This window comes from Pelodiscus sinensis, chromosome 5 (genome assembly GCF_052426305.1).
Source record: "Pelodiscus sinensis isolate ZL-2025 chromosome 5, ASM5242630v1, whole genome shotgun sequence".
NCBI lineage: Eukaryota > Metazoa > Chordata > Testudines > Trionychidae > Pelodiscus > Pelodiscus sinensis.
The window spans coordinates 100,882,996-100,899,255 of record NC_143056.1 but is presented as its reverse complement, the minus strand read 5'-3'; the positions used below and the strand labels follow the sequence as shown (position 1 = coordinate 100,899,255).

General features: G+C 44.2%; 1 protein-coding gene across 1 annotated transcript in view; it reads right to left on the bottom strand.

Annotated features, from left to right (window-relative positions):
* Positions 1–16,260, bottom strand: part of SPON1 (spondin 1) — a 378,928-nt gene that overhangs the window by 59,654 nt on the left and 303,014 nt on the right. Inside the window, exon 7 of the mRNA XM_075927822.2 lies at positions 11,688–11,752. Within this exon, the coding sequence (XP_075783937.2) occupies positions 11,688–11,752 (65 nt within the window). The remainder of the gene's footprint in view (positions 1–11,687; positions 11,753–16,260) is intronic.

The window sequence follows — 16,260 nt, the reverse complement described above, 5'->3', positions numbered from 1 at the left end:
GCATGTACAACAGTTCAAATGGAGAAAAACCAGTGGACACCCGAGAAACCTCCCAGATGGCAAACAAGAGGTACGGGAGTAGCGTATCCCATCTTTCCCATTCCGACTCACCACCTTCTGGATCATGTCCTTGAGGGTGTAGTTGAACCGCTCAATGAAGCTGTTGGTCTGCGGATAGTAGACTGACGTCCTCAGGGCCTGGATGTGGAGCAGTGCGCACAGGTGTTTCATTAACTTAGAGACAAAGGGGATACTCTGGTCTGTTACAATCTCCTTAGGTATCCCCACTCTTGAAAAGATCTGGACCAACTCTCTCGTTATGGTCTTCGAATGGGTATTTCGTAGGGGTACTGCCTCTGGGCACTGAGTGGCATGATCTGGGACCAATAATATGCTCTTGTGCCCCCGAGCTGACTTCTCCAGTGGCCCAACTAGGTCCATCATAATATGCCCAGAGGGGACCTCAGTAATAGGCAAGGGCATCAATGGGGCTCTCAGGTGTGGCTGGGGTCCATGCAGTTGGCACTCAGGGCAGGAAGCACAATACCGCTGGATTTCCATGTACATCCTAGACACAAAATCATGTCCAGGTTTTATTAACCCCTAAGTGGCCCCCAAACAAATGGCTGTGGGCCAGTCACAGGATGGCTTTCTGGTGTTTCTGGGGCACCAAGAGTTGTTCCATACCTGTTCCTGGACTAGCACTGTTAAGTATAGTAGATTCCTTTTCATTATGTAGTACAGTTTAGGGCCCTTGTTCCTTCCTTCTACTGGAAACCCATTTACTTCAACTACCTCCTTGCATATGTTCTGGTTCAAAATTTTTGAGTGAGGATCCTATATGCCTGAGCTCGGGGTGGAAGGGGGGCGGGGGGAGGGCTTCTGTGTCTTCCATCCCAGGAGGCCCTATTGAGCTGGCCCGTTCCTCAGGCCTGTCTACCACTTGTGCAGCACCCCTTCCGTTGGGCTCAGTCTCCCCACACGCCAGGGCCTGTCTTAGGTTCTGGGCCAGGATTTGAGGGTATGTCTACACTAGCCCCCCTACTTCGAACTAGGGAGGCTAATGAGGGCGATCGAAATTGCAAATGAAGCCTGGGATTTAAATATCATTAGCATGTTCCTGGGCGGTCACCATTTTGGAAATTGACTAGCCCGGAATAACTACCCGCGTCTACACACAGCAGAGCAGGGCAATTCCAAAATAAACCCCTTACTTCAAATTACCAGTTAACCTCATGAAATGTGGTTTAACTGGTAATTTGAAGTACGGGGTTTATTTTGGAATCGCCCTTCTCTGCCGCGTGTAGACGCGGGCAGTTATTCCGGGCTAGTCAATTTCCAAAATGGCAACTGCCTGGGAACATGTTAATGAAGCGCGGGATATTTAAATCCCATGCTTCATTTGCAATTTCGGTCGCCCTCATTAGACTCCCTAGTTCGAACTAGAGGGCTAGTGTAGACATATCCTGAGTGTTCAGTCTCTTGGTGGCCCTCCTTTCATGCTTCAATTTCTGGGGCTTCCCAGGCTCAGTGAATAGGTCCTGGGAGAGCTCATGGAAGATGGGGAGTGGGCCCTCTACCCTCACCTCATCAGTAGGGAGTACATTGCTAAACCTGGGGAAGTCCTGCCCGATCACAACCTGATATGGGAGCCTCAGGACCACCTCTGCTGCCACCCTTGTGATGTTCCCCTGGATTTCTATCTGCACAGGGATGACAGGGTAATAGCAGACGTCTCCATGCACACAGGATATCCCTGTGTGGTTGGTGCAGTATAGCTGGTCCTGTCCCCTCAGTCGTCCAGAGACCAACATGATGGCACTCCCTGAGTCTACTGGAGATCCATCTTGGTCACATGCACCTGGGGAGCCAGAGCCTTCAGCTGCATTATCACCTCCCATAGGATGGTTCCATCCTGGGCAGCCTGGCTCATCCGCAGCTGGCTAGTTTCCTGCTGTAGCCAAATTGACTCCTACTGGGCAGCCACCTGAGCCCTAGTAGCTTCATGCTGCACTGCAGTGGCTTGTATGAGCGCCTTCACTATGTCCCCCATTTTGCTTTTCTCTCTTCTTAAAGGGAAAGCTTAGCCTGCCCTGGGTGGGTGTGCTGCAGGGTCTCCCGGAAGCAGAGGATCCCACTCCTGACACCACATATCCCAGGACTGGGTCCCAGGCCCTCTGCTCAGTCCACAATCTGACAGTCTCAGTATTGCAGCACTGGTCCCTCTTTCCCTTGCCAGGGTTTGAGCTTTTGTCCCTTGGCCACAAAGTGCGGGGACAGGTTCCCCCTGGTCAGCCTGGGCTCGGTAAACAGTTCTTTCCTGCTACCAGCTGGACTCTCAGGCTATGGGGGGAAAGGGAGCCCAAATACCCCTCGTCAGAGCTCCTCACTCCCTTTGCTGTCTCTGGCAACGCTGTCATTTCCTAGCTCCTTTTTTCTGGTCATCTCCTTTTCTGTCCTGCTCTCCACTCACACCAACTTCCTCCCTGCTCTCTCCCCCTACCTGCAGAGAAGACTTCTTTTTAAAAGGCTCCCTGGCAGCCTCAAGTGAGATCAGCTGGCCCTGACTGATTTACAGCAGCTCTTTCTCCCCGCTCCTGATTAGCCAGGGCCCTTGCTGCCTTTCTCTCTCCCTAATCTAGCCCTCTGGCCTGACCCTGTCATAGTAGCATGTCTCAATTAAGAAAACGTTCCATTCTATGGCCTATTATTCAATTTAATACACCTAGGCTAAGTCTTCCAGTATATTTCTCCATTCATATAATGGCTCCACCACGGAGCTTGACTTTGCAGTGTACATCTGTGGCTATGGGATCCCTCCTGAATAGGGACTCATAATCCAGCCTCTTCAAACAGCAGCACCACTATACAGAATCATAAAACCACAGGATTGGAGGGGACTGCAAGGACCACCTAGCCTAATCCCCTGCTAGGATGCAGGATTTGTTGTGTCTAACCATCCAAAGCAGATGGCCATCCAGCCTCCTTTTGAGAACCTCTAGTGAAGAAACTTCCACGACTGCTCAAGGCCATCCGCTGCATTTACTCACAGGGTCTACAGAATACAGTACACCAAGTGAACAGGACACCTACAGTATGTTCTACCTCTGTATGAAAACAATGGCCCTGCCTAAAATACTTTTTTTTAGCCCTTTGGTACATAACACACAGCATAAAAGGCTTTATCGCAACCATGTAAGCATTCAAGAAAATTCTGTGTAATACAAATACACACTGAGTGTAGTGCTCAGTATATGAAGTGTGTTTCTAGGATTACAAAGAGCTTAATAGAAGTAAAAGCCTGGATCTCACCTTTTATCCAAAGTTACAGAAACCGCAGAGCATAAATGCTACAGAGAACTAGTCCAAATGGCCAGGAAAATGTCTAATAAAGACTGTAAGAAAAATGAGTATTGTAAAATGTCCTGTAACATTTAACTATGAAATAACAACATCCCCATTTCTCTATAGCCCCCAGTTGACACTCATTGCTGGTGAAATTATATATGCATGATTTTACTTTCAAATGATTAGGTGGAGCAGTGTTTATAAGCAATTTGTATAATCAAATGCTAATGATATACAATGAATGGGTTATTAAAGGACTATAATATCAACTTTCCTTTTCACTTAAGAGGAAATAACGAATAAAAATTAAAATGTGCACATTATGCAAGTTAATTAGAGTTCAGAATAAGTCTGCATTTTTCCAATTCAGCTTGCTAGTTAGTCACATCTAAAACAAACCATTTGAAGTTGTGTCTGTTCAAAACATATTTTTTCTGTATCCTTATTGTACTTCTCAGCTTAGTCTAAGGACTTGATTAATTGAGCCAAACAACAATTCAGAAGTTAATTTTGTTCATTTGTGATCTACACTTTTATAAATTATTTCTATGGATAGCACGTTTTACTCACAGCAAACAGTAAGCTTTACTTAGCAGTGCCTTTTGTTACAGTACAATGGGTCATTTTAGCACTATAATGTATCAGGAAGGTAAGAATTACATTAACTTAAACTGAGCAAATACCCTCAGTTTATTTACTTGAGTGCTTTGCAAAGCAAAATTTACTCAGCTACCTACTGTTTAAAAAACATTTGGTACAAAGTGTAATTTTCTATACAAATATTTTAGTAACAGAAACTAGATCTACAGCATGGAAAGTAAAAGAAACATTTTTCCTTCCTGAAGATGTTGAAAGAAAATGTTTGGAATCCCACTGTGCGAATTTTTAGTTTACTAGCTATGGGGAAGCTTGTTTTCATATTGGGAATACTTTTAATCATGGCTAATAGGATATTCTTAAAAGATTAATTGACAGTAGTGACTTAAAGACATTGCCAGGTTTCTAGGGGATAGATTTGGGGAATTTAATTATTTTTTACCTAAATCTTTTCAGCTTTCAAAACTTCCCTTCTCTATGCTGATTGATCTAGAGTTAGTAGAGAAAGACAATTGGCAGATAGTGTAATTTTAAGTTATAAGAAAACACGATGGACTGTTTTCTGCTAGGATTTGGTAACTAGGTTTATCCAGACTAAACCAGGTGGTGGCAGCAAGCTAATGAAATAAACCGCAAATCCTCTTGCTGGTACACAACATCACCAGAGTAATGGCTACCTAAACAAGCAATTTAGTAACATTCTGCTATTGCCAGCAGGAACATATTTCAGAGAAATGGACTTCTTAAATATTTAAATAGAACACTATCAACTCTGCTTCGGTGGTGTATCTTCCTCCTTTAGGGACAATATATTACATACCATCTCTGTAGAATGCACATTAATAAATAATTCCACCTCAGTTTTAACAGTAATTAGGGTGTCCCTGTAGTAAGTACAGGTAATACAAATACTTCTATGACAAATATGGAGGTAAATTTCTCTGTTCATGGTAGGGGCCTCTAGATGCCACTTAAATATAAACAATCGTTAGGTAACATTTTCAGTTTCGGTGAATGTAAATATATACAGACAGTCCCCGGGTTACATGGATCCGACTTACATCGGATCCCTACTTACAAACGGGGTGAGGCAACCCCGCACTAGCTGCTTCTCCCTAGCAGACCAGGGAGACACGAAGCTAGTGCCCCCCCCCCCCCAGCAGACCAGGGAGACACGGAGCGGCTTTTCTTAGCAGACACCTCAGCTTGAGAATAAAGGACTGAGGGAAGTGAGGTGTGGGAGAATAAAACTGAGCTCTGGAGAAATGTTTGGCTAGAGTTTCCCCTACAATATGTACCAGTTCCGACTTACATACAAATTCAACTTAAGAACAAACCTACAGTCCCTATCTTGTACGTAACCCGGGGACTACCTGTATACACATCTGTGCACACATTGTATGTATGTACAAACATGCACCACACCCCTTATTATATGGATATAGAGAAATTAATTTATCACTCTGTCTATATAAATTCTCTCTATCCATATGTATAGATTAGATCAATTATAAACAGAGAGAGAGATGTTTATCTCAATTTTTCTCAAATTTTTGAAAGCAGAAGTCCCCTTCAAAAATGGAACCAATCATGCCTTCTCTGCAACTTTCCATATGTAGAGCCCTGCGTGCAAACAAAATAGGTATCCATGTCTGCATCTGCAAAAATGATATGCAACTATCCAGAGCCACATCTGTGGGCATGGATACCTTCAGGTATAAAGTGGATATCCACACATTTGCAGGGTTCTAGATACAAAATTTATATCCACATTGACAAAAATAAGGCATCGATGCAGGTACTAGGGGTGTAAAATCCTGGTTAATCAATTAACCGGGTAGGTTAACCTAACATTTAACCAGTTAATCACCTAAGTGGTATCTCACCACTCTAGTCCCCTCAGCCTGCAGGGCTCCCATTCCCAACACCGTGCCAGCTGCCAGCTGCATGGGGCTGGCTATTGGGGCTGGAGTAGCCCTCCGTCTGTGGCAGTCCATTGGCAGGGGGCTGCTCCTGGGGAACTGGTAAAGGTGATGCTTAGTGGGTAAGCAGTTAACTGGTTACATGTTCACATCCCTAGCAGATACCCACAGATATCAGTGGATATGCAGGGTTCTATACATGTGAACAACTTCCTTTATAAATCTCCGTGCCATACCCAAACTTGTCTATTATTTCCTTTGGGAGACATGGGCATTGCTTTTATATGATACTTCTTCTCCAGATGCATTCTATGCTGGTAAGTGGTACAATAGATAACAATGGTTAGAGTACAGCATCATTATTGGGCATCTGAGTTAGTACCCTGGGAAAAAAGGGCCATTAACAACTCACTGCTATTGTTTCAGGCTCTTTGTAAACTTACAGTCATTAAGTTACACTTGTTTCATATTGGGTGCGTCCATGTTATGGCTGTTAGAGCAGCACTGGTAATGGCGTCACAGCTCCCCCACATAATACTGTAGGAGCGTAAAGGCTTCTGACACTGTTAGAAGGGGTTTCTTTGTTGATGCTGTCATTCCAGATCTCTGAACGGCAGCAGCTAGGTTGAAGCCATGGCTACAGCCAGCGTTAAGTCAAGATAACTGCTATACTCAAGGTGTCACATTTTTCACAGCCCTGAGCTCTGTAATGTAGCTCAGTCAACCTCAGTTTTAGGTGTAGACCAGACCAATTATCAAGGTTTTCTTTTACAACCACCACACCTAGAGATCAATTAAAAAAAAAAAAAAGCTGACACTCTGCAAAACAATCAACTCGCTAATCCTCACTAATTCTTCATGGAGCCCAAAGCGGGTGTTCCACACTTGGGGTATGTCTACACAGAAAAATTATTTTGAAATAACAGCCCTTATTTTGAAATAAGTTTCATAGCGTCTACACAGCGAAATCACTATTTTGAAATTAATTCGAAATAGCGCAGCACTTATTTCGAATTTGGTAAACCTCATTCCATGAGGAATAACACCAAATTTGAAATAGCAATTTTGAAATAAGTACTATGTAGACACTTATATCGAAATACGAAGCCTCCAGCCTTCCCAGGGTGCCCTGGTGGCCACTCCAGCCTCAACCAAGAACACTCCACTCCCTCCCCCTCTTCCCGGAGCCCTTAAAGGGGTTGACTCTGGCCACAGTGCCTGTGCCAGCTCCAAGCTTGCCAGCCCAGAGCCAGCAGTCCCTGTTCCTGACCCAGTGGCCCCAAAACATGAGCCAGCAAGCCACTGGCAGCCAGCCCTCCACCGCTCCCCAGTAGCAGTCTTCCAGCTCCCAGGAGCTTGCCAAGGCCCGGAGAAGGCGGGCACCTTCCTGGTCCAGGGTGGAGATAATGAATCTTATTCAGTTTTGGGGAGGATGCCCCCAACATCCATGATCTCCACACTAGACAGAGGAATCCGGCCGTCTATGGCAGGATAGCTGCCAGCCTGGCCACCAAACGCCACATGCGAAGGCAGGAGAAGGTTTACATGACAATCAAGTTGGTTCAGTGAGACCCCCAACCCTGAGCTTCCCCTCCCCCTTCTTCCCCTGGCTTCCCCCTTCCAGCTCCCTTCTCCCAGGTTTCCCCCTCGCCTCTCCCACCCTCTCTTCTCACCTCTCCCACCTCCTTTCCCCAGTCTCACCAGTTTCATTTCCCACCCCCCAGTTTTGTTAAATAAAGAGAGTTTGTGTTCATGAAAATACGTGTATTTTATTTGACATCAGGAAGGGGGGTTAGGGAGGGGTAAGTGGAAGGATGTGAGGGAGGAATGAGGCACAAGCCACCAATGGGGCAGACCAGGGAGGCTCTTAGTGCTCCTCAGGGTGGAAGCTCTCCCGCAGGGCCTCCTGGATACTGACAGCCCCACGATGGACCTCCCAAATGGCAGCCTGCAGAAAGTGCAGCCAGGCTTGCAGCAACGCATCCAAGAGAAGCACCAGAGTGCCCAGGGGCAGCTCTGGCTCCATGTTGCAGAGTGCTGTGGTGTCCTGAGTGAGGGCAACCAGAGCACGCAGAGACAAACTGCTTTGCTGTCCCTCATCGAAGTAGATAAGCAAGCAGGGAAACCTTAGAACTGGCTTTTGGGGGGAGCGGGGGCATTCCTTTAAGCACAGACCTCAGATAGCCTCAAGCAGCAGCCCCACACAGTAATTCCTGACCTGGTGCCCAGCTGGAACTGGTTCCGGCCAGCCTTAAATGTGATTCAGAGTCCACTCAGAGTGGACGCGCTATTTTGAAATAGCAAAATGCTATTTTGAAATGCATTTTGTGTGTAGATACACTATTTTGAAATAAACTATTTCAAAAGAACTATTTTGAAATAAGATATTTCAAAATAACACTGTAGTATAGACATACTCTTGGGGAACACAGATATAATGGACAATACTTACACTAGACACTGTTTCTTGATAGTTGATATTCTTTTACATAGAAGCTGAGGAGTAAGTACTAGGAAAGTCACACCTAAGGACTGAAAGGCCATCTCAGGTCTGAATGGTCTCGACTGAAAATTAGATCCTATTTTCCTATTAGATCCTTTATATAAATTGGACTAAGTTGCTCGGGTCAGTCTTATATTAGGTGCATACAGTGCTTTGCACAATGGGGTCTCAGTTCTGACAGGGGAACACAATATGCTGCTATAATAACCCTTAATAAAAATCATGTAGAAACGATTTACATCTGTGCCCGACAATCCTTCCTGGATCTAAATCCCCCACCCTGGGCTAAGACCAGAGCTGTTCCCATACTCCAAACCCCATAACCCAAGACCAGAGCATGCACCCCAACCCACCTACCCCAGTCTGGTGAAAGTGGTTGAGGATGGGGGGAAAAGGGTGATGGAGTGAGCATGGTGAGGCCTTGGAGCAGAGGCGGGGCCTCAAAGAAGGGGCGGGAAGGAGGTGGGACAAGAGTATTTGGGTTTGAGGTAGAGCTTATGTTGCATTTAAGTTGAAAAGGTGATCTTGTGATTAAAAACCTCTGTATTATAGTTTCACTAACTTTGATTTTTATGTATTAATTTAATGTTTTTTAAAGATGATGAATTTACTTCCCTGGAGCAGCAAACCTTCTCTTCATCTCCAACACAAGAAAAAGCAGAGAGTTAAAAACCCACCCTATGTTGGCTATGCCAAAGCCTTGACAATGCTGAACACCAAGGCAAACCTTTCCTGGGGTGAGCACTTTGATGCAAAACATCACCAGAGCTCGGTCACAAAATTGGAGGCAAAACAAATATAATAAAATAAAGGCTCCTCTGAGCCAAACAGATCCCACTGCAATAAAATTGGGTGGTGGAATGAAGACTGAGTTTTAAAAGACAAGCAGGCAAAAAACAGATACAAAGACATTGGAGCTTGATCTAGGGAATCCCAGTGAGTTATTCAAAACTGAGAGCTGGTGAGAAGTAAAGTTGGCCATCTAGGGTGTGTCTACACTGCACCCGTAGCTCAAAATAAGCTACGTAATTTGAGTACGCAAATTGCACAGCTTACTTTGAGTCAATTTCAAAATAGCTTATTTTGTACATTTTGAAATAACCCGCTATTCCAAAACATCTCTTACTCTTCGTAGAATGAGGTTTACAAGGATGTCAGAATAGCGGGTCTGTTATATTTCAAAATAATGGGCTTGCTGTTAATAATGGGGTAGCTATGTTGGGATAGCTCCAGTGTCCCGAAATAGTGCTGCAGTGTAGATGTAGCCCCTAATAATGGCCACAGCTGAACTGTGGAATGCCCATTACCTATATTAAAGAAGAACATACTAGAAGACTCTAAGTACTGGGGGAGATAATTACTCATGCAACACCACAGATTTATAAATTTTAAGGCAAGAAGGAACAATTCAGATTGTATAGTCTGATCTCCTGCATAAAATAGACCAGAGGACTCTATCCGCTACTATCTGAAAATAAAAGCTCTTTTTGAGCTGTAGCATACATTCTATAAAAATATCTAATCTTAAGTCAAAGACCTCAGCATTAGACTCCCCTGCATCTCAAGGTAAGTTGTCTCTTAATGGGGAGTTAACTGCCCCATTGTTAACATTTTGTCCCTTATTCCAGTCTGAATTTGTTCAGCTTTTTCTGATTGACTAAAATTCCTTCTGCTGTCAGAAAACTCTTCCCCATATGGATATTTGCTGACTGTTTTGAAGTCACTTGTTAACCTTTCTGTGGATAAATTAAATAGCTTCTTAAGTCTCTCTCAATAAGGCATGTTCTCCAGTACTTGAAACATTCTTGTAAACCTTTTCTGAGCTCTCTCTAATTTTTCATCATTTTAAAAGTGTAGACATCAGAACTGGACACTCTATTCCAGTAATGGTCTCACTAGTACAGTATATAGAACTGCTGCCACCATTTGCTTCTCTCTCCTGTGTGATACTGTCTTGCTTATACATGCAGATATCGTATTAGCCCTCTTAGCTATGGCAATGACTGGAGTGGGGACACTCGTTCAAGTGGTTCTGTCATAACCCCTAAATCCCCTTTCTTGCCAGAGTAACCTACACATTTTATTCCTTGGTGGCTTTTACACGTATCAGTGTTAAACATGCATCTTTTCAAATGAGCTTACCACACCAAGTGATCTGGCTTAGCCTGTACGTCTAGACTGCAAGCCTCTTTCGAAAGAGGCTTTTTTGAAAGATACTTTCAAAAGCGTGTCTAGACTACAACCAGTATTTTCGAAAAAGCAAGCCACTTTTTCTAATAAGAGCACACAGGCAGTTTGTATGCTCTTTTTTGAAAAAGCACAGTTTGCATTACATAGCGCCTTTTTTTGAAAGAGCACTTTCAGAAAAATAGGCATTATTCCTCCTAAAACAAGATTTTCTGTGGTAGAAAATACAGCTGCATTCTTTCAATTTACTTTTGAAAGAAGGCGGCAGCAGTCTAGACACAGGGGAAGTTTTTTTGGAAAAAGGCCACTTTTTTTAAAAAAAACCTTGTAGTCTAGGCACACCCTAAAAGTGACCGCTCCCCATCACCATGTACCACTCCATCATTTTTTATGTCTCTTGATATTAAGAGTTAAAAAATTTAAGATTAGTCACAGTGAGTAAAACATGGCCATAGGGTGATTTGACACGAAAGATCCTGAAGAGTTTAGCAAGGGGAGAGGTATTTCCGCTAAAACAGGGGTTCTCAAGTGGGGGGTCAGGACCTTTCAGCGGGTCATATTACTACTACATGAGGGACTGTGATGGGATAATGGTGTTAAATATATAACAATTGTTTTCCATTTATAGAGGGGCTTGTTCTCAGAGGTGCGCTATGTGAAAGGGGTCACGAGTACAACGTTTAGGAACCACTGCCCAGAAAGGTCAGGACCTGAGCTTTGCTCATGAACTTTGACCAGGCATCCAATTACCCTCTTTCCACACAGAACATGGGAATGGAGTTGGCTCAACTTCTGCAACAGAGAGCTCTGGTTTATAAGCCTGCCTTGAGGTTGGCACCCAGACAGCCTGACACATGGATCTAATATATGTATGCAAACACTGAATTGTTTAATACAGGTTCAAACACAATACAACTTTTTCTCTTTTCCCGATATAGTTAATAAGCTCCATGCACACATGCAAAAAGGCACTTGCTGGCAGAATACCAAAGCCCAAGCCAAACGCATACATACTTTGATATTTTTTCTTTGCAGGAGCAAAACATTGTGTAAGGCAATAGGTTTAGAGCAGTCTGTTAGATGATACTGAACAGGAGTCTGTCGGGAGCCTCCACTCTCTATCTACTTACACGTTTAGTGGTTGCCAGGCAGGCCACTGGGCTTTCGCCTTGATGACAGTTAAAACCTCATCGCTCTGTAAAAGGAGACAAGAGAATATAAAGGAGTGATTGGGACAATGAGAGAAACATTCTGCAATATTTTGTAGCAAAACGAGCAGGCACTTGGGATCCAAGATGCATCTCAGAATTCTGATGAAGACCTCACTTTCCCTGCTGCTCCTAGGACATTCTGCCCTGCTCAGCGTGGGGCAGAGAGCAGTGTACCTAGACACAGAGAGGAAGGCACCATCACTACATTGCTGCCTCTCTTCCTTTCTCCTTTCTCTCTCCTTTCCCACTTTCTCAACTCAGAGGGTGGGGAGCCTCGGTTCATCATGTGTCCCTTTGAAAGTGGTGGCATTTATGGTGCAAAATGAATCATGACTTCTGGTTCAGCTGTTCCGGTTTATAAGTACTCTCCCCTCCATAGTACTAGAGGGAAATGAGTATCCAAACGCCATGGACGTGGCCAGTGGCAGAAAGGCATAAACAAGGACTGTTCTGCTAAGACTGTGGAAAACTTGGGAAGACCAGAGAGACCAAAATCCAAACAGTGCTCTGTAGTTCCTACAGATCTGCTCATTCCAAAATATAGGTACCCTGCCACTGTACGGGGAAGACAAAAACATTTAAAAAACAATGAGTGGTCCTTTTAGTATCTTAGGGTACATCTACACTAGCTCGTTAGTTCAAGCTAGATAGGGTAATGAGGGCAAGCGGAGTTGCAAATGAAGCCCGGGATTTAAATATCCCGGGCTTCATTTGCATGTTCCTGGGTGCCGCCATTTTTAAATCCCCCTTAGTCCGAACTCCGTGCCTGCGGCTACACGCGGCACGGAGTAGGTAGTTCAAATTAAAGAACCTAATTCAAACTACCGTTACTCATCGTGGAATGAGGTAGTTCAAATTAGGGTCTTTATTTTGAACTACCTACTCTATGCCGCATGTAGCTGCGGGCACGGAGTTCGGATTAAGGGGGATTTAAAAATGGCGGAGCCCGGGAACATGCAAATGAAGCTTGGGATATTTAAATCCTGGGCTTCATTTGCAACTCCGCTTGCCCTCATTATCCTACCTAGCTCGAACTAAAAAGCTAGTGTAGACGTACCCTTAGAGACTAACAAAAATACAGCAAGCATCATGAGCTTTTGTGGGCACAACCCACTTCTTCAGATGACGAGTGAAGCAAGAGGCCCATGCTAGCTCATGATACCATCTATATTTTTTGTTAGTCTCTAAGGGTATGTCTACACTACCCCGCTAGTATGTCTACACTACCCCGCTACACTACCCCACGAGGAGTAACGGTAGTTCAAACTAGGAAGCCTAGTTCGAACTACCTAGTTCGTGCCGCGTGTAGCCGCGCGGCACAGGGTTCGAACGAGAGGGGATTTAAAAATGGCAGCACCCCGCTTATGCAAATGAAGCCCGGGAAATTCAAATCCCGGGCTTCATTTGCAATTGCGGTATGCCTACATTACCCCGCTAGTTCGAACTAGCGGGGTAGTGTAGACATACCCTAAGGTGCTAGAGCACCCCTCATGTTTTAAGGTTTTTTTAAAGTGGCAGATTAATGTAGCTCCCCCTTAGGAGTAGACAAAAGACAGCTAGAATATTCCCCAAACTGCACAGCTCTGGAGGACTCTGTTACCATTCTGTGCAGCCCTAGGTGAGGAGAGGTGCACCTGACCCTAGCTGAGGGACAAAAACTGGAATAATGCCTTTTGCAGTGTTTGGCAATGGACACAGTAGCATGTGGGGAAGGAGAATGGAATCAGCAGCTCCTGAGGTGAGGGGAATGTGTTCAAAGCGGTGCACAGAAATGAGGACAGAAATGAGACAAAGAGCCTTGCATTGGGACTTTGCCCTAGTCAATCAGGCTACATCCAGACTGCAGGTGTCTTTCAGAAAAAGCTTTTCTCGGAAGAGATCTTCCAAAAAAACTTATTCCGAAAGAGAGAGTCCACATACAAAAGCACATTGAAAAAGCCATCTGCTTTTTCAGAACATAGCATCCACACTGAATGGACGCTATCTCACATTTCAGCTGGGATTGCTATGGATGGAGGGGCCACAAGGGTATCTGTGCTTTTTGCTCTTTCCTCTTCTTCTAAAAGAACTCCCTCTTCCCCGTCCACACATGCCTTTTTGCAAAAGAACTCTTTTGGAAAAAAGACTTCTTCCTCTTAGAAAAAGGATTACCAACTCTGGAAAAACCCCTCTGTTCTTTCGATTTGCCTTTGGAAGAATGTGATTGCAGTGTGGGCGTAACTCAAGTTTTGCCAAAAAAAACGGTTGTTTTTCCGACAGAACTCTATAGTATAGACATACCCTCAGAGACACCCTGAAGGATAGCAATTAGTAGCAGAAACCAAATGAATACAATGCTCTTATCTGGAAGGATTCAGTGTTATGTAAACAATCAATAGCTGCACTGTGATTGCCTGTAAATAATTAAAACCAATTACTGATAGCAGCTATACCCCACTTCTGTCTCACACACACAAGGTCCGATAAAAAAAGATGGTGAAATATAGGACACACCTGTGGAAATCCATACTGGGACTAAGCCCTGTACAAAGATATTTTTCTGAAGCCTATATGAATTCCTGTATCAGCAGTTTTTAAATTTGTGTGTAGTGCAATAAACCCAGAACAAAACCAGGAGACTTTTAACGAGGCTCTGGTACGCAGAGGGCATCTATAAACTGTTTTGTGGAGCCTTTCTCGTCTCCTCCAGGATTTCTTCCCAGTAAATTGTTTAAGAAAATATGAAGTTCACAACTCATGCACATGATTTGTGCAGCCTTTTAAAATACTTCCCAATTAAACTAAAAATACCCAACCCATACATGACTAGTAATTGGCAGTTCCAACAGAGCTGCCCTTTCAATTTAGTGATCATTTTGCAGTCTCCTGCTTGAAAGCAATGGCTCTGAAACCCCAGGCTAGCTCTAATCCATATATGCCCCAGTTTAGGGAAATCAATTTTCCCTGGCCATTTCTATGGCCATTACTCTCAGACTCCTTTTTTTTTTAACTAAAGCAAAGCAATTACAGCACTGATGTGGCTTATCTGTAACATGGAAACTGCTCAGCCCCAGGTGTTCATCCTCAACATGACCTCTTCCTCATCCTGAGAGAGCAGCTTGGACTAATCCATTTACTTTATGGAGGGATAATTTGCTGCAGTTGAACAGACACTGGCCAGAGTCTTAGCTGGCGTCAGTTGGGATATGGAGCAATACTCATGTACATCAGCTGAAGCTCTGGCATTAGGTGTTTAAATAAATACCAAAAGCTAATGATTGTCCCACTATTGGTTGGGTTATTATGAGGAATATCCCACTGGAAAGGGGAACACTCATGCACTGGACACTCTGACCATGCACGCTGTGCAGCAGGGAAATCTAAGAACTGCAGAAGACCACAGGGCTGCAGCAGTCTGATTCGCTAGCCCTCGCCTGCTCACTTGCCACTCTGCTGGCCAAAACTAGCCATTTGGGTGGAAGAATGGAGCTGTGCTCTGCCTCATGCAGTGCATGCAGGCTAAGACCCAATCACCCACAAGAACTGAACTGCTTCCACCGCATCCTCCGTCCCAAGTGCATTCCGACAGAGGGTGGACAGTATTCCCCGGAAAGTAATTAAGGGTAATAAATGTAGCAGAGACAGCTCAAACCAACAGAGTTAACTATCTGGCAGCTGCTCTCTACCTCTCTCTGGGTACGAGTGGATATCTTGTGCTAAGGATGGACTCTGCCTTAATTCTAAATTTCCTTTGCTTTTGTCTGTTTAGCTCAACAACCCAACATCCTAGAACTTATTAAATATACATATTTTAATGTACATTCCTTTAGAACACATTTGCATTTAAAATGATTTGGCTACATATTACACACACAAAAGGGAATCTGATTGTCATTAGCTAAATATACATATTTGCACTTTCAAACTGGTGCAGTTTACCCAGTAGAAATCAATAGCTACCTCAAGACCATCTGGGTCACTTATGTAAGCAAACGCTTGTGGCACCTGCTGTACTATGTGCACTTACAATGCATACTAAGAGTGAATAATGCTTCAAAATGTAATATCAATAATAGTCAATTATTCAGAGCAGTGCGAGAGAGACACCAGACTCAGGAGGTTTGGATTCCAACACTGCTTTACTGCTGGGCTAGGCTGGAATTCAATCTGGCATTTCATAATGAGGATCCCTCTTTAGAATGAATCAATATCCAGAGCCGAAGACCCCGGAATTCAACACTCTGAAGGGTTTGAAATCCAGATAAAAATTAACCCGTCTCCAAATAAACGGGATTAGAGTTGTTGTTGTTGTTCGTCCATCGTATTCGAAGAGGACCTTGACATCTAACAGGTTATGGACTGTTCATGGTGTGTCCGCAAATGGCTGATAAGGCCGATACGGGCACGGAATGTTCTACCACAGGTCGGGCAGACATGTGTGGGCACCACTGTTGCAGCTTTTGCAACTCTGGCTTTACGGAGTGCTCGCTTCTCTTGTGCTATGGTTGTCCTT